This window comes from Echinops telfairi, unplaced genomic scaffold (genome assembly GCF_000313985.2).
Source record: "Echinops telfairi isolate 266 unplaced genomic scaffold, ASM31398v2 ScPeMD7_7468;HRSCAF=8506_0, whole genome shotgun sequence".
Lineage (NCBI taxonomy): Eukaryota > Metazoa > Chordata > Mammalia > Afrosoricida > Tenrecidae > Echinops > Echinops telfairi.
Window position 1 is genome coordinate 53,033,785 of NW_022111369.1, and position 20,083 is coordinate 53,053,867.

General features: G+C 37.4%; 1 protein-coding gene across 4 annotated transcripts in view; it reads right to left on the reverse strand.

Moving 5' to 3' along the window:
- Positions 1-15,071: 15,071 nt before the first annotated feature.
- The window catches only part of SMIM14 (small integral membrane protein 14), an 88,626-nt gene continuing 83,614 nt past the window's right edge, over positions 15,072-20,083 (reverse strand). For all 4 annotated transcript variants that reach the window (XM_045284182.1, XM_045284179.1, XM_045284181.1 and 1 more), the window contains exon 5: positions 15,072-18,202. In XM_045284182.1, coding sequence (XP_045140117.1) covers positions 18,170-18,202 — 33 coding nt within the window. In that variant the 3' untranslated portion in view covers positions 15,072-18,169. The remainder of the gene's footprint in view (positions 18,203-20,083) is intronic.

Genomic DNA, 20,083 nt, shown 5'->3' on the forward strand with positions numbered 1-20,083 from the left:
ATGGAAAGGGGGAACCGATTACAAGGATCTACATGTGACCTCCTCCCTGGGGGACGGACAACAGAAAAGTGAGTGAAGGGAGACATCGGACAGGGCAAAATATGACAAAGTAATTTATAAATTATCAAGGGTTCATGAGGGATTGGGGAGGGAGGGGGAAAATGAGCTGATGCCAGGGACTTACGTGGAGAGCAAATGTTTTGAGGATGATGAGGGAAATGAATGTACAAATGTGCTTTACACAATTGTGTGGATTGTGATGAGTTTTATGAGCCCGTAATAAAACGATTAAAAAAAAAAAAGAAGAAATGGAAAGAAAAAAAAGAAAGAAACCAAACTTCCAGACTTGACCTATGAGTGAAGGAGGAAGAGTTTTTGCTTAGGGGGCATTAAGCTTATTTTAATGGCGGTGGAGCAATTTGAAAGAGGAATATAAGTAATAGTTGTACAACACAAAAACTACAATTGATGACTCTAAATTATACATGTAAAATTTTTTGGAGAATGTTTTGTGTCTATTGTTTTCCAAAATGGAAAAAATATATAAATAATACAAGGAAGAAAAAAATGTTCTAAAATGGATGGTGGTAAAGATTGTATAATTCTTCTTAATATGATTGAACTATTTTGGATGAAGTGCCCATAAAACTTGTTAAAAAGAAAATGTCATGAGGAACATAACATGTGATGAAGACATTTTAGATGACATTAAGATGCCATAGAGATGAACGTATTCTTGATAGGGTCGTGATGGGAACTTCAGGAAAGTTGGTGGATGTTGCTTAAACAGTTTGTTGCAAGTTGTAGAACGCAAAAGGGCTATGCCGGCTTTGCGCATTCTGTGTCATTCATTCACCCATCTAAGGTTTTGTTCATGTCTCTTCTGCGTCCCACTCCTCTGTCAGTTGGGTGGCTGTGGTGTTGGAAGCTATGCCATGGTATTTCAAATACCTGCAGGAAACCCACGGTGAAGGGGTCTTAGCAGAACTGAAATAACGTGACAGCAACTAACAACAGCTAACATGCACAGAAGCTGTAGATGCAAAATGGATTAAGACTCAGTACTTTTATGAAAACAAGCAGCCAGCTACGTTAGATGTCAGCTAAGTCCACACAGAAGGAATACACTGTACAATGAATGATAATGAAAGACCAAAATCCCCAAACAGTGGATGACCTTGTCTGTCTCCCAAGGAGTGGCTGGTGTTGAGCTGGTGAACTTGCAGTTGTCAGCCCAACATGTGGCTCACCATACCACTAGGGTTCCTACAGTAGATGTAATTAGGTAAAAACTTAACATCTTCACATTTATTTTCTCCTTTGATCCATTTTTAGTTTTCCCTAGTTTTTATCATTTTTTCTTTTAGATTGAACGTTTTTTGCGTTTTAATCTGTGGCTATGGTGGTAGCATTTTTGTGTATGGTTTCCTTTATATGATGTCCCGGAGGGGTAAAGCTAGAGAGACAGTAACTTGGTTAATGCTTTCTTAGGATTATGGCAGGGGAGGTGGGGGAGAAATGGGAAGTTTATAATAGGTACAAGAATGAAAAAAATGTTCTAAAATTTATTATGGTGGTAATTGCACAACTCATTTTAATACATTTAAAATATTGAATTGTATGGTATATGAATTATATGTCAATAAAATAATTTAAAATGTACTGCCACAAAATCATAGACACGTTTATTAAAAATGTGGGGGTGGGGAAAAGTTCAATGCTTTCTTCCATCACCCACAGCTAAGTAAGCAGAAGAGAGAGAGAAATAATTACAAGGACAAAATGACAAGTACCTCCAGTGGTATCTTTTATGAACTGACTTATAATATAGATTTAAATTACTATTAGAACTGGCTTTATAACCATCATTAATGACAGTATTCTCTTTAGTTTTGCTTCAACATGCATGTCTTCATAGTCTTTAAACATATTTTCAGAATCACAATCCTCAAAACAGAATGTCAGGAATTAGGAATCAGGAATAAGAACTAAGAAGTTAAATTAAGTCACAAAACATCACTGCTAGAATAGAATAGTTTTCAGAATGTGTATTGGGCCTCCCTGAGATCATTTCAGGAAATACATGCAGTCACATTTTTCGTGATAATGTATTTTTTTAATTCGCCCTTTTCACTTTCTTCATTATCATAATGTACAATGGAATTTACCCTAGGTTAGATGATTTACCCACCACTTGATTGTCAGTTTGTCATAATGTGGTGGCTTCCATGTTGTTATGATGCTGGAAGCGATGTCACTAGTGTTTCGATTACAAGCAGGGTCACCCAAAGTGAACAGGTTTCAGCAGAACTTCCAGATTAAGAACAGACTGAAGAAGGAATAAGCTGTCCTTTTCTGAGGAATTAGCCACTGAAAACCCTGTGGATAGCACGGAAACCGCATGCATAGCAACAGAACGTTGTCAGCCATAGCGGCAGAAGATGAGCCCCGCAGGTCGGAAAGCACTCAACATACAGCTGAGGAAGAGCTGCTTCCTCAAAACAGTCAACCATAATGACATGGATGGAGGAAAGCCTTCTGGATCTTCATTCATTTACCAGTGAAGTACGCTCAAAATGAGAAGAAATAGCGGCAACATCGGTTGATAATTGGAATTTGGAATATACGATGTAAGAATGTAGAAAAATCGGAAGTGGTCAAGCGTGAAATAAACCACATAAAGATCAGTATCCTAAGTACTATTGAGATAAAACGGACTGGTGCTGGCCATTTGGAATCAGAAAGTCATTAAGTTTGTGTGCTGGGAATGACAAAATCAAGAGGGATGGAGTCACTTTTATAATCAAAACTGACATTTCCAGCCCTATCTTGAAATATATTGCTGTAAGTGATAGACTTTTATCTATCCTCATACAAGGAAATCCAGTCAAAACAACCATTCTTCAAAGTTATGCACAACCACAAAAACTAGTGAGGCAGAAATTGAATAATTCCACCAAACTCTTTAGTCAGAAGTGGATCAAATATGTAATCAAGATGCATTAATAATTATTGACAATTGGAATGCAAAAGTTGGAAACAAAAAGGAACAGTAGTTGGAAAATATGGCTTTAGTGAAGAAACAAAGCAGTAGATCACATGGTAAAATTTTGCAGGACCAAAGACTTGTTCATAGCAAATAATTCAAAGATGAATACACAGAAATCAAACTGAATCCATCTATGAGAAGAGATAATGGAGCAGCTTATGAGCAGCAGCTAAAACAAGGCCAGGAACGGACCATCAATTGCTCATATGTAAATTTAGGTTGAAGCTAAAATTATGAAAATAAGTCCATGAGAGCCAAAGCACAACCCTAGATAAATATAAAGTACATCTGTACATATATAAAGTGTTATTTTCTGCCAAGAATCTTGGTCAAATACCTGTGTTTTGCAGACAGCTTGTTGTTGTGGTTAGGTGCCATCAATTCGGTGCTAAATCATAGCGGCCCTAGCCAACAGAGTGAATCATTACATGAACCTCAGTCATTTTCACAATTGCTATGTTCCAGCACATTCTTGCAGCCACAGTGTCAATTCTTCTTCTTTCTCAATGCCTTTCAACCTTACCAAGCACCGCTTCTCCAGGGACTGGTTGGTGTCTCTGACATGCCCAAAGTATATAAGAAGAAATCTCACCATCCTTGCCTCCAAGTAGCATTCTGGCTGTACTTCTTCCAAGACCAATTTGTTCTTTTGGCAATCCATGATACTTCACCAGCACCTAATTCAAATGCATTGATTCTTCTTCGGTCTTCCTTATTCAATATTCAACTAAAGGACTCATATTAAAAAAAAATCAAACTCACTGCCAACAAGTCGATGCTGACTGATAGCAACTCTATAGGACAGGGCAGAATTGCCATGAGTTTCTGAAACTGTAACTCTTTACAGGAATAGAAAGCCCCATCTTTCTCCCTCTGAGTCTGGTGGTTTCGAACAGCCAACCTGTGGTTCACAGGCAACATGTAACCACTATACCACCAGAGCTCCTTAAGAATTAATATACAATTGATAAGGACTCATGAGGGTGAGAGGGTGTAGGAAGGAGGGGGAAAAAAGAGGAGCTGATACCAAGGGCTCAAATACAAAGAAATTGTTTTGGAAATGTTGATGGCAACATATGTTCAAGAGTGCTTAATACTATTGAATGATGGAGTTATAAGATTTGTAAGAGCCCCCCAATAAAATGATTACTTTTTAAAAGAATATATAGAATAAAGAAAATTCATAAATTCTATTTTAATTCTAACATGGTAATTTTGATAACTAATTTTAATTTTGATAACTTATTTAAATTTTTTGAGGTCTGCATATTTTTCAAACATGTTAAGAAGGCCTAGATCAAAAAAGGTTTGAACAGTTGAAGGCCAATTCTTTTTGAAAGTCATTACATGACATTGCATTAGAGTACACTGTGGTAGAGCAAATAGTCTGTTTGGCTAGACCAAGATGACACTCGTTTCACAATCCTCCCACTCTCCTTCAAACCCAGCTCCTTTCCCTCTTCGAATGAAGGGGGCCTGTTTGGGACAGATGGGGGCAGAGGTAAAAACAGCCCAGCCTCTTCTCCCTGCGTGACCCCTCCTGACCTATTCTTTTCACAATGGTGTGCCCGGGGAGAGCTGTGCGGCAGAAAAATGAGCACTGCTCCTTCATAAGCCAATTATTTTCAAACTATGCTTCCTGAGCCTTGAGTTCTCTTTCGGTACCTCAGAGTTTGAGGAATGTGTGAGAAGTTAAAATAATCAGGTTAATTGGACTCCTACAATGCCTACATCAATCAAATAATAGTACTTTCATCTGCTTATACATCTTCACTCTTTCACATAGGATGGATGAGGACCACATGCAGTTCCACTTTAGGGGATTGGATTCAGCTGATCTTTACCAGGCAATTAGTGAAGGAAGTATCCATTTTGACCTTTGTTTAACGCATTATCCAGAGAAAATTTAGGTGTAACGAGAGAAACTGGAGAGGGAGAGTGAATGTGGAGAGATTAGCTCAGATGTTATTATAGGCACTCACAATTTAAAGTAGTATGCCCAGGTAGTAGCTATGAAGAAAAAAAGGGGTGCCTATTGAAGAGATGTCTGGCGAGTGAAAGCAACAAGATTGGTAATAGTCTCCCATGTTGTGGCATGTATCTGGACTTCATTTCTCTTTATGGCCAAGTAATATTTCATTGTATACATTACCATATTTTGTTCCTCCATCTGTGAATAGGCATTTAAATTGATTCCATCTTCTGGATATTGTAAATGGTGTTGCAGTGAACTCTGATGCACAAGTTTCTATTTGCAGGGGCATATGGTAGTTCTGTTTTGTGGAAACCAAGGTATTGTCCACAGCAGTTGTACCATTTACCTCCTTACATGACTGTTTCTGGCCTTCTCTTTGTGGAGTACTATTTTCTTCCATTGTCTATGGGCATATGTATAGTATGAGTCAGACCAACCCAATGGCACCTCACAAAAACAACCAGTAATGGATACGGGTCTGATTTCTCTGTATCCTTGCAAATGCCTATTATTGCCTTTTTTTTTTAAGACTTTTTTTCTGGGGCCAGTGCTACATCATTGATTGCATTTTGGGTCTGTATCCCCTAATGCATATCAAATAATGGCTGATGATGGAACCCTGATGGCACAATGCTTAAAGCACTCAATTGTTAACAACTAAGATTAGTGGTCTGAACCCAGCCGGGGCTCCTGGTGGGGGTTAAAAGGGGAAGGAGGCTGACTAGATGGGATGGCACACAAAAAAAGACTAATGACCTTGATCATCTTAGGATTCGGCCATTTGTGTATCTTTTTTGGGTGAAAGTGCAATCCTCACAATGTAACAATATTAATTTCCTGTGTTTACTATTTCCACTCATTCTTTTTCCCTCCTGCCTTCTGAGCTTATCCCTGGGTAAAGGCTGCTGCCCTTTTGATGGTGGCTGGTAGTTATAGGGAGTGAGTGCCTGTTAATTTTTACTTTACAGGCCTATTGGCTGACTGAAAGTTGAGTCTTAGAACTTTAGTCTTTTTTTTTATTGAGTTGTCTTTTTGTTGTTAAGTTGTAGAGTTGGTTTTTTTTAAAATAAAATCTGGGTATTAAATCCTTACCCCCCCAAATTCTTCCCATGTTTCCCCAAATTTTTATCTCACTCTATAGATTGTTTCTTTACTTTATTGATAAAGTCTTTTGATACAAAGTTTTTATTTTATTGTAATGTAATCCAGTTGAACTATTTTCTAAACATAAGAGAAAATCGCAGTTGTGAGATACCATCAAGTTAATTCCGTTTCATAGCCATTCTGTGTACAACAGAACGAAACACTCCCTAGCCTTGTGCCATCCTCAGAGGCATTGCTGTGTTTAAGCCTCTGTTGTAGTCATTGTGTCACCCATCTCATCGAGGAGGACTTCCTCTCTACCTTCCTGAGCAGGGCATCCTGTCCCAGGAATTGGTCCCTCCTGACGACATGTTCAAAATATGTGCAATGAAGTCTTAACATCTTGGTTTCTAAAGTGAATTCTGGCTGTATTTTTTCTAACACAGACTTCTGGATCGGGCTTGGATTTTTGGTAGTTCCCTGTTGACTTACTGCTGAAGCCATTTTTTAATTCAGCAAAAATGTACATGCATGTTGAGAATGATGAGGGCACATACAAATGTGCTTTACACAATTGATGTATGTATGGATTTTGATAAGAGTTGTATGACCCCCTAATAAAACGATTTTAAAAAATTGACATGCATGTTAATGTCAATGATATTATTCGATAATTATCCCTTTTTGTAGAATTGACCAGAGCAGCTGGTGTGACTGAAATGTTGATCATTCAGTTATCACCACCGATTATCAGTTCAGCACGTCTCCACTTCATTTCCAGGGCTCTTTAAGAATACAGGCATAAAAGTAGATCAGTATAAGATATGCTATATTAACTACTTTACTGAATAAATCATATAAATTCTATGGGAATTTTATCCAGTGTCTCTTGAAAAACTCAGTATCCCTGCAAAATGTGTTTTTAAAGTTGTTTTTAAATGTCACTAATTTATGACATTTTGCTTACAATTCAGAACACCCCACCATAAACCAAAATGCTGTGAACGCTGAAAAGTCAGTCGCCTTAACTAAAAATATGTGTAAAATAGGAAAAGACAGAGATGGGGTGACTTGATTAGTCATTTCAGGAGACTTCCCCCAAACTAGTGTTTCATATATCCCTTTGTTTGGCACTTAGGAGGATTTTACACCTGGGAATTGGATAATAGTAAGGTTTTTGTTTGGGTGAAACTGTAAGCCTTTCTTTTGTAAAGGGGAAAAAGGAATGTGGTTCTCAGGCAGATCAGATTAACTGTGCAAGTTGAAGACCTAGAAATTGACTCCCTTTAAAGTAGCTATGGTAAGGCAAAACTCATCTTGACTCACAGAAGTTAGGTTAGTGTCACTCTTATGGGTAAACTGGTGGATACTTTTTGTTAAAATGTTTAGTTCTGTACCCCAGACAATTTGATGTCTTAACAGAACGTGATACAGAACCTGAGCCTCTCCTTTAGAGAGATGATTTATTCTCTAGACTGCCCAAACATTACACTCACGTTTTCCTCTTCTCATTGACTTCTTCGTCTGCTTGGACAGTTTGTCTTCATCAGCTCTAAGTATCACAGTCCCCATGCCTTGTCCTAGGATTTCCTCTCTGCTCTCTCCTCATTCTTTCCCTAAGTGATTTCATTCAGTCTCAAGATTCAAATTCCATTTATATTATTTTGACTCTTAATTTGTATCTCCCTAATAAACCTTAGCTCTGCACATATTTGTTCTACTCTTCACTCAAAATCTTCACTTGGATGTCTAGCCAACAAACCAACCCACGAACTCCCTGCCATCCAGTCAGTGCCAGTCTCAAAGACCCTATGGGATGAGGTAGCTCCTGCGGGTTTTCAAGACTTGAACCAAAAACAAATGACTTGTCAGCACAAGAATTCATCCCCCTCACTGAAGTCCACACTATTCATTTTAATACAATTTGGCCCCACTCCTTGCAAAAATAGTTAATTCTCATTAGTCCATTTTAGTTTTGTTATTCTTTTTCACACAGTTTATAGCTGAACATGTTTCTTTGTGGGCCAAAAAGATGACATTTTACCTCCTCTCATCCACAGAAGAAAAATATGACAAAGTAATAAGCATTATGGTTGGCCATCAGGAAAAAACTCTGAAACATGATGTAGTTTTACCCCCTCCTGCTATAGAATTTGGTAAAATTCAGGGTTTTGGTAGTTCCCTGCCCTTACATATAAATCATGCAGGCTGAAGGAAAGAAAGCATTGTTTGCTCATGCTTCTGCTTTATCTCATCTCCCTAGAACTAAGCACAAATTTCAGCACTCTTTATGGTCAGTGGTTCTCTGCAGAGGTTCAAAAACTCCAGATGCTCAAGATAAACCTCCTATCCACTAAACCAGACTCTGCAATATTCCATTTCCCCAAAAACAAGACAGTGTCTTATATTAATTTTTGCTCCCAAAGATGAGCTGTCTTGTTTTCAGGGAATGTCTAATTTTTCCATTAAGAATACGGTACACATTTATTGTTTATTATTTTATTAAAAGACACCTCGCACTTCCTGTCTGCTTCGGCTGCGCCCGCCACTACAGTCCAGAGTCACAGTAGCTTTGGGGGGGCCTTATTTTGGGGGAGGTCTTATTTTCGGGGGGGATGCCTTATATTTCAGCGAGATGCAAAACTATAAGTAGGTCTTATTTTCAGGGGATGTCTTACTCTTGGGGAAACAGGGCAGTAGTTCTTGAAGTTGAACATGGCATGTAATTTACAGCCAAAGTTGAAAACTACTAGTCGAATTGTTCTGCTCTCTCTCTCTTTTAAAGAAAAATCATTTTGTTGAGGGCTCTTACAGCTCTTAAAACATTCCATACATCTGGTGATATTTCTTCTTTGGGGGTGGTGGTGGTGGTAGTGGTAGTTGGGTTTGGAAGTTTTGCTTGTTTTTTGATTCCCATGGAAGTAGGAGATAGTTTTCAGGAAAAATCCGGGGCAAAATGTAATCGTAGTGGGTTTCATTGGGGTCTCTATTGTAGAAGGTGGAATTTAAGAGGAAAAGAGAGTGAGTCACTGGACATTAGGAAATACATATAGCTGAATTGTTAACAGGGGGCATCTACAGAACTATGCCCTTAAGAGATTTGATTTGAAAAGTGAGGTTTGGGTCAGATCCATGATAGGGCTATCAGTCTCTTCTTTGTATTTCTTCTCTTCTGGCTCACCTGCACTTCTCTGAACAAAGTCACCAGACATACATAGCTGAGCTATGTTAATAGTGGACAGGATTTCTGCACCTACAGAATTTTGCCTTCAGAGATCTTTATGAGTTGAAAACAGGGTTGAACCATCTCTATGCTATGGTATTATCAGTCTTTGAATTTCTTCCCTTTTGGTTCACCTAGTTATACAAATATTGGCACTTTCAAAGTATAGCAAAATATAGCAACTATTATATCTTTGTAAAAACATTTCTTATATTATATGCCAGCTATTGATCTAAATTCACCAGTAGGGTGAGTTCCTTCCAGTAAGGCAGATAGATCTGGACTGTTTTGAATGCACACTTCACATACAACTTGAGTTTTGAAAAAGGAGGCTGTGTGTGTGCATTTATGTTGGAGTGTCAGGAAAGCCTCTTCAGAACATTATTGATGCAGGGCTTTACAAAGCATTTTCTGGCAAACATTCATCCTCATTTCAAGCTGTGCTATAAAGTAGCATTACCCCAGATAAATGAATGAGGGAACTGGTGCTATAAATTAAGTGGCCTTACCCAAGGCTAAGTACTTTGTCCTTCTGAATCAAGGTGTAAACCAAACCCACACCAATTGTCATTGAGTAGTGACCCTGTAACCCTTTAAGGGCAGTGTGGATCTGTCCAAAAAATGTCTGAGGCTGTAAACCCTTACAGAAGCAGATTGCCACAGCTTTCTCTGGTGACTGGCTAGTGGATTCAACCTGTTGACTATTTCATGCAGCAGCCAAATGCTGTACCTACTGCACCATCAGGGCTCCTTGAATTAAGGTATAGGCTACTCAACGGATACCTTTCAGTTATTGAAAACAACTATACATGCAGGGCCTGTATTAGAACAGATTGAATGCAAATAAAGATATGAGGATACAGTCATCCTCTATTAAGCCAGACATGAGAGATTTGCAAAATTGTAAATAGTGTCATTCTTCTCACTAAACTTTCATTTTTAGAAGTTATTTTTCATAAACCCACTATTTTTTCAACAAACCCAGTGTTTGTTTTTTCAATACTTAATCATTTTTAAGTGGTTGTAATTCTGTATATGCTAAATATTGATAGAATTCATCTATATAAACAAAATCTCTCTGGGGTCTTCAATATCTTTTCAGACTGTAATGCAGTCCCTAAACCCAAAAGTTTAAGAACCACTGGGCTACAAAGGCTCTGTCATATTTTTCACCATGACACAAGCTTAAAAACCACAATGAATTGCTTCCTTACTAAAATGGGGTTCACACAAAGCTAGCTTATTTACAATTGTTTCCCAAGGCTAAACACTCTTAACCATACTTAATGTTTTTATTGCACATGACAAAATTGCTGCAAAGTGTGGTGAAGAAAGCATATGGTGCCCGGCTATCAACTGGAATAGCATCTAGAGTAGCGGTTCTCAACCTGGGCTCGTGACCCCTTTGGGGTTAAATGACCCTTTCACAGAGGTGTTTTCTGATGGTCTTAGGAACTGAGACACTGCTCCTCCATCTGTCTCCAAGAGGGTCCGCCCACAAGCAGATACGAGTACCCTGTGTGAAGACAGTTACCCATGCTATACCATGCTTCAAGACAAAATTTCATTTGTCATTAAAAATATTTCACAATATATAATTACATATTATTTTTGTGATTAATCACTATGCTCTAATTATGTTCAATTTGTAACAATGAAAATACATCCTACATATCAGATATTTACATTACGATTCATAACAGTAGCAAAATTATACTTATGAAGTAGCAACGAAAATAATTCTATGGTTAGGGGGTCACCACAAGAGGAAGTGTATTAATGGGCTGCAGCATCCGGACGGTTGAGAACCATTGATCTACAGTGGGAAAGATTTGGATTCAAACAAGCAGCTATCTAAGTGAGGATCAAGTACGTCCATATGGAAGCATCCCACCAGCCTACCTGTGTGATCCAAAGATAACAAAATCCAAACATGATGATTAAAATATCAGCTTCAATTGTGAACACCCAATTTGTAGAAGGCCATGGAGGGCAGTGGAAACCCAAAATCCATCTATATATTGTCAGATTAAGCCTCTGACAGATTTCCTCTAGCCACAGAGGAGGGATTCAAGCAGTGTTTATTGTTTTATGGGGAAACTGGGCAGGGTGGAGTGGGAAGGGTGAATGGAACTGGGGAGCACCAGAACTGATGATGATGATGTGCAATACAACACTTTTTAAAAGCAACTTAACTATGGGAGTGTATGACATGTGAATATACCAAGAAAACTACTACTAAAAAAGACAAAAACTAAACTTGACCCATGGTTCCCATGGGTGAAGGAGGAAGTTGCTGCTTAGGGGGGCAATAAATTTATTTTAATGGTGGTAAAACCATTTGGAGAGTGATATCAATAATGGTTGTACCACACACAGAGAATAATCAATGGCAATGAATTATACATGTAGAGGTTGTTGAATTGGAGATGGTTTTGTGGTGTACTTTTGGCAAAATTAGGAAAAAAATCACATGAATACAATGAAGAAAAAAATGTTCTAAAATTGATCATGGTAAATATTGTACATCTCTTCTTGATAAGATTTAACTATTGAATTGTATGGTATGTGGATGAAGTGCCAATAGAACTGTTAAAAAATAAATAACATTGCTGCATTCAAAAGAGAAGTTTGAGAAGTGGATGAAGAATGAATTATAGGGACTACGAGGTATTGTCATCCGTTCATTTGTTATAAAAATAACAGCGTTTAAAGTGGTAGAGGATTGATCTCCCATTTTCTTTTGACAACATAAAACCCTAATCTAGTAATACTAGAGGGTACAAAGATTTCCTAGTTGGCCTCTGTAACCAAGTTTCTGTGCATTTGAATCCTTAAACAGATCACAATGAAAAAAAATTCCTTGGATGTTATGGAAGAGGAATATTACAGGTTCTACTCATTCCTTCGTGAAAAACAAAAACACTGCCTTTCATCATTTCAGTTAGTCCAAAATTTCCTTTAAATCTTCTATTTTCTGATTAACTTCTAACAGATTCACGTTCAAGCTTGAGACAGCCTGCTTTCAAGGGGAGCTGCCAGTGAACACCAGATGTTGATACAGATGCAGTGCAAGATGAAACAGCTAAAGGTAGCCTTTAAGAAACACTTGTTAACTAAACGTGAAGGCCAAGAACATTTGCACAGATAAAAATCTCAACCCATTTGTTCGAAGTATAGGAAGGGTCTGGTCTAGTATTATTTATCTTTCAACCATAAAAGTAGTACTTGCTGCATTAAGAATAAGGATTCCATTTAAATCATTCAGACTTCCCAATGTACTAATTAGTCAGAACGGGAGGCTGCATTCACTTTGTGGTCTGTGATGTCACCTTTGCCTTTGGCACTAAATTGAGTGACTAACAGATTCATTTAAAAAAAATCATTTTATTGGGGGCTTGTACAACTCTTATCACAATCCATACATACATCCATTGTGTCTAGCACGTTTCTACATGTTTCCCTCATCATTCTCAAAACATTTGCTTTCTACTATTTGCTTTTCCCCCCTCCCCTCCCTGCTCCCCCCAGCTTCACTTCTTTAAAAACATACTTCATCTGCAATGCTGACCTATGTGCTGTGTTTTAAAATAGACTGGAGTCAAATCTAATAAGGATGTCAATTTGATGGCCGTTTCCATGAAGATTACCAGGCCGGTCTTCTGTGGCACTTCTGGGTGGGTGTGAACCACCAACCTGTAGGTCAGTAGTATAGTTTTTAATTTTTGCGCCACCCGGGGGCTCTTGCTATATGGTCCTGGATCTCACTCATTAATTCTGCTCATTTTCTCAAAATGAACGATCCAGTTTGAACCAATTAATCAAGACACATGAGGGTCTTGAGGTTATTAGCAGTGTAGCACCAGATATCTAATAGTCTTTTGACATCGAAGGAACTTGATTGTAATTAATTTTTCTTATACTTGAATCTCCTAGTTTTACATAAGGAAATATCTTTTTTTTAAACAGTGTACAAAAGTTACTTCACATTCTTTTGTTCTTCAGCCCTGTGTATTTCCTGCCTCCCAGACACCAGTTTTCCCTTCTCTCCATCCTGCTCAGTGCCTTTCTAAATCTGATTCGTCCCTTTGGTAGTTTAAAATGGTTTCTGTAACCTAATCCTGAATGGCATCCATTCTAGGACAGACATACATACATACATATAGAATTATGCAATAAACAAACATAAACACTTGTTGAAATTTATTGAACAAATATAGTTGGCTTGAGAAAAGATATGCAAACTAAAGTCCCTCAAACTAATGATTGTACTGACACCTCCAGTTTAAAGAAATATGAATGTGACAGATAATGAACTGTATTTTTTAACAGTGGGGGAAGAAAAAAATTTAGGGGGGTGCGGGGGGAGAACATTTTACAATTTAAGATCCTCACATTTGAAAACCAACAGGTGAGATAAAACAGAGAACTTAACTTTATTTGACTTCTACTTTCTGGGAAGAAAATTAGCATGGTGGAATCATTTAATGAAAACTTTTGATTGTCCTGGGAATTAAGATATCCATTCATATGGATATGGATGTTTTACTGTATAAATATCCATTTACTATGTCCAAGAAATAATGTGTTTCATCAACATTATTTTAAAACTTTTTTCTTTTCATTTAAAAAAATCATAATGGTTCCCTGGCAGTGACGACCTCCCCAAGTGATCACACCTCTCGCAAAAGATCTCCTCTATCCCTCTTCAGAAGAGAAACACAAGGAGCAGCCCTAATTTCTACTTCCAGGACGTCAAATGCCCAGGCTGCTATAAAGTCACCACGGTCTATGGCCATGCACATACAGTGGTTCTGCGTGTTGGCTGCTACTGTCCTCTGTCAGCCGACACGAGGAAAAGCCAGACTCAAAGAAGGATACTCCTTCAGACGGAAGCAGCACTAAAAGACCCCGAATCAAGAGGAGTGGGAGCCATCCCAACAAACCCATTTTGGATACATCCTGGGAGAAAAAAAAATCAGCATGCATCTGATTGAGTGAGGTGCAGAAATGCTTGACCTACTTGGTCTGGAGAAGTCATTCATTACTGGAGGCTTCATGCTGTTTGAAATACCACTCAACAGGTTTAAATCCCAGAAACTGGTATTATGGTCATGCCAGAGCAACCTTATCATTTTGAACATACGTGGGCATGATGATCTAATGTCTAGACATTCTTTTTTTTTTTTGTCTAGACACATTCTAGGTCACAAGCAAAAAGCAAACTTCTACTTGTGTGTGTTCAGCAGTGTACATGTTGAACTCCTTTTGGGTAAGGTATGCCTTGGACAGTGCAAGATATAACAAAATAATAACATAAATTATCAAGGGTTCATGAGGGAGGCGGGAGCTGGGAGGAAGGGGGGAAAATGAGGAGCTGATACCAGGGGCTTAGGTAGAGAGCAAATGTTTTGAGAATGATGAGGGCAATGACTGTACAAATGTGCTTTACACAATTGATGTATGTATGGATTGTGATAGGAGTTGGATGAGCCCCTAATAAAATGATTTAAAAAAAAAGAAGAAAGAAATGTAATTGGAATTCATTCTTTGGGTCTAAGGATCTCTCCTTCTGAATACCTAGCCCCATTTGTTATTATGCAAGTATTTTTCTAACAACTTAAATTTCTCTGTTAGGAATATCTTTAGTAAGGGTTTAAGAGCCATATAAGGATGTTAACATTTTACTAAGCAGAAGCTGTTTGCTTCTCTACCCTTTGAAAGCCAAACAGAAAACAAAGTGTGTTACTAACATTTTCTATTTATTCATTAATAAAAAGTGCATAGTACAAGCCCTTTATCCCAATCCAAGTACTCAGGAAAATATTAACGAGAAACCCTGGATGGCACAGACATGATTTGTTTGGCATGATTTAAACATTTAAAAACAGCAATTAACATTTAGTTTATCACATGACCACTTTTGCTTTTAACAAAGTAATCATCAGACATGGCAACAGATACAGATGATTTTTCATTTAGAAATATTATGTAACATTACGACTAGACCTGTTATTGCAATGACAAAAATGTAACTAACCATTTAGTATAAACTCTCTTAAATTTTCCTTCACCAAGCTGCTGTATTTTGCATCTTAAATTGAGCTGAGCCAATTTTCTTTTTTTTTTTTGAGCTGAGCCAATTTTAGCACATATTCAAGTGATAGCCTTTCTTTCAGGGTGATAAGACTTCCACGGTTCTGTTGAAAATAAACCTTTAATTCCATAACACTATCATATCACAAAGAGTAACCATGAAATAGCCAGATGCAATAGTTACTTCTAAAAAAATCTCAGCAAGTTATAAAATCTGATTTGCTGACCATGGAATAGTGGTTGGATAGCTATATGATTATCTTTTAATATAAATATTTCCAATGTTAACTTTTTCCGCAAGGGAAGGAAAATATTTTGCATGAAAGAACAATAAGTGACCCTAAAACAATATAAACTCTTAATGATGGTTGTGGAATGTCTAAGATCAAAAGGAAATGAAAATGCAGGGTTTTATATCTTTCTTTTTTCCAGATTATTTTTTTTAAGTTGTAGCCATGGTTCAGATGAATGTTTTAAACAGTGCTCCCAATGAAAGAAAAGGCCACAGGTAGAAGTTTTAAGAATGAAACAGAATAATATCAATTACTTGTTAGGCTAAGCAGCATATTTTATATGCACTACACTGTCTTTTTCAGTAATGCAGAGAAATCTTACTAGCAACCACCCCCCAAAAAAACAAAACAAGATGAAATACATATTACTGACATAAAAACTTTTGTGACTAAGAAGGGTCCATATAGGAAAAGGCTAAAATCCTAGATATAATTTTAATTAAGTGTGTGTGATTGAAATAAAGGATTCAGGGCAAGAATCCAGATATTCAGGTCTCTAGCCAACACTCAGAATTTGGTTTCTGTTTTTCACACGACAGCCAGTTCTCAATCACTTGTAAGCTGCAGATTAACAAAAAAACAAACGGCAGATTCAGTGTATACTTCAGTTCTCTCTTTTGGGGTTGGCTTTCTAGCAGCTTGGAGGGCAGATTGTTGGGTTATAGGCATATTCCTTCAATGTTGAGGGGGCAAAGTCAGAAAGATGGAATACTATCTGGGTTGAGTTCCATTTTCTGATGTGCCTGCCCTTTCTGTCTTAAACATGTGGCCAGTTTTAGGCTCCACCAGGAGTAAAAACCTTGACTGTGCTGCTCCTTTATCCAGGATCTAACTTACCTATGTTATGTTACCAATCTATCAGCACAGTGGTTAAGAGTTGATTCTATTATTTCAAGAAGTCGAACACAAAGCCAAGATACACAAGGAGGGATGAGGGCGTCAATATTGTGTTTGTGAGGAAAGGCTGCCCTTGTGGCCTAGAATGTGATCATAGTGAAGGTATGGAAACAACAAAATTCCACGAGGATGTTAACTGAGACTCTCTTCAATAATAATATAATGATATAGAGAAGTTTATTCAATTTATACAAGTAATCTCTCAGATGTATAAAATAAAAAGCTAGGTTGATCTAGGGGGGGAAATCCTTATACTGATAGCAAAATCTCTATCAAAATAGCCCGCACAGTCATCTGCAATTACTTGTTCAGAAAAAATTCCATAACCAAGGTCATGCAGACTTTAAAAAAACAGTCATCTGCATTCTTTTTTTCTAACTGCACAAAGCAGTGCAATCTTTTACTTTTGTGCATATTTCTAAACCTTACTTATATTAAAGCTCATCCCTGTCTCTGTCTGTGCAGTGCCCAGATACGAAGGAGAGGAAGTGAAAAAAAAAAAATCCTTGATTCTAATTTTCTTCCCTTTCCCCTAGAGTAAGCCAATAACCTATTTTTAAAATTTTAAAGTCAGAACAATAACACAGGCCTCAAATTTATTTTCTTCAAATTAAAAAACAACAACATTCAATTCAAATGTCAGTAACCACACAGGCCCCAATATCACTCTAAGGGGAATTGTTAGAACAGAAGCTTCCCAAGATGCACTCGTTTTAACAATAAATTATAGCCTAAATTACTACTGTATAGATTATACCTGGCAAAGGCAGAAAGAGTTTATTTTGTCCTCCTCTCAAGAACCCTCTTAAGGCTAATGTAGAGTAAATGACAAGTATCGTTACACTGGACTGTTAAACACCCACCACACCAATCAATCAAATGGAAAGTTTAACATTAGACACATTTCAATGGGAGTAAAACACTTTGTAAGCAATCCTTTCATTTCTTCTCTTTTCTAATTCTACCCACATACAGCAATTGTAGCAGATGATACAGATTTCAGCTAAACTTTGTAAAATATTCAAAATGCTGCCACAGTCCCAAGCAAAGAAAATAACCATCCACAAATAAACTCTCAGGGTAAATGCAAGTATAGTATGATTCTAATTTTCTTTCATTCACTCTCAGACAAACCCAAGTAACTTTATAAATATCTTATGCAAAAAACCCCCACCACTTTTAAGCTTAAAAACTATTTAAAATATTTAAATGCATAGGTCTCAAATTTCCTTCAATCAGGTCAGAAAAATCATAAACAAATTATGATCACACTTAAATAAAATGAATGGAATGTTTAGGATAACTGGGGGAAAATCCCATTAACTTCTTTAATATTTACTCAATATTCTATAAGTAGGAATGATGGTAATACAGAAAACAAAAAATAAGCTTGCAAGCAAGTGAAATTTCTAGAAGCTTATGAAAAACAGTATCATCCCATATTGTAGATGCAAAAGCAAAAACCATTCTAATGGGGTTAAGAGTACTCTGGTCATCTTCGTTCATTTGGTCGTGCAATGTGTTTAGCTATTTTCACTTCTCAGATCACAAAGTTAGTCCACAGGTGGGGCTGGTGGCTCTTGTCCCTGGCATTAGAAAGAGATAAATTACGTAATTCACATTTCTAGTCCCAGTGAAAGCAATCTAACACATACAGTAATAACAGTGTAGCAATACCCCTACCTCCTCATCTCAAATCAAGTATTTATTTGGACTTTTCATACATTTTTAAGGCAGATTAACACTGTGATTCCCCAACTTTTATCCCCTTCTTCCCTGTGGTATGGAATAAAGAGAAGTTGTTTAACAGTGATATGATAGCTCTCTTCGCCAACTTTAGGGGTAAGTGGTCTTTAAACTAAAAAAGGCAGTCTCATACCTCTGGGAAAGTAACTCATTGAGTATAGTAAATGTTTCTCTTAAGATGACAGTAAAAAAGCTTATGGTTCCAGTTGCTACTGACATCATCTTCAGAATAAAGCTGACAGAGGTAAGAAAGTGGGGTTTTGATGACACTGCTAAGCTTGTTGAACTAGTTACTCCAAACACCCACCTTTATTGTGTAAACAATAAAGTCATTTATTGTTTAAACCAATCTAAACTGCCTTTGGTTAATTGCAAAAGAGAGCTGTAATGGAGAGTTAAGAGTTTTTAGGAATTTTCAGAGAAACTCAATTTATTTACCCTACCATGCTATATTAGTTCCTACTTTTTCTCTTTGAAATTATATTCAAGACAGTTTCATGCCTATTGCTAGGGCAGTGGGACTGATCTTAGAACCATTACTTTACAATAAACAAAGGTCCAGAAGGCTGTTACCTTGCCTTTCTGTCACCTTTAATAAATTATAAGTCTGTTTATTAAGTTGGGTTTCTTTAGTTCCAAACATCATGAAGCCAATAAAGCGATAGGGAACCAGTTGCTATTGAGTCAATGCTGACTCATGGTGACCTCACTTGAGTCAGAGAACTGTGTTCTAAGGACTTTTAAAGGTTGGCTTTCTGAAGTTTGTTGGAAGACATTTCTTCTGATCTACTTCAGAGTGGACTCAAATTTTAACCTTTAGGTCAGCAGGCAAACACGGTCTTTCCATACAGTGTGAGTGAAGCTAAATTTTTTAAATCACAGTGAGCATCTACTTGATCTACATGTTCTAGGCCTGAAAAACACCAAAGCATTGACCAAATAAAATTGTCCATTTGCTTGCAGGAGAAAGAGGGGGCTGTCTGTTCTCTTGAAGATTTATACTCTCAAAAACTATCTAGGGTTGTTATGAATTTAGCATTCACTTGATGTTAGTGGGTTTGTTTATTTTTTTGTTTTATAAAGAAATTTGTTTAACTGAACTTTTTTCTAGTGTTATCCACCTAAGGTGTCAGAAACAAAGCTATTATTTTGGAAATCCCACATGGTAAAAGTTGAGAAGAGAATTAGGGAGTTCAGTAAGTGGATCCATCATGGAATTATTTTTAAAGAGGTAATATCTAAGTTAAATGGAAATGAAAAAGAATTAAGTTCTGGTTCTTATGACTCAAAGATAATTTCCTAATGGAAGGCTCATTAAGTACTGATAACTCCCTGTTGTGTTGCTTCATCATGTTTTTCACTTAGAAGGTTCTAAAATGGTAATAAGATATTCCGGTGGTACAATGGCTAAAGCACTGAGCTGCTGACCTAAAGGTTGGCGGTTCAAACCCACCTGCTGCTCTGTGGAAGAAAAGCCCTGGTGATCTGCTCCCTGTAAAGATTACAGCCTAGGAAACCAATGGAGCAGTTCTACTCTGTCACACTGGGTCACTACGAGTCAACTTGATGGCACACAATGACAACAATGACTGTCAAGATTTGTCAACATTAATGGTTCCTACCTCTCTTTTTTTTGGCGGGGGTGGGGCAGGTCAGGTGATCTATTGTGATGCAGAACTGGAAGAATGGGTTAGAGAGAAATAGGACACGAAAAAACAGGA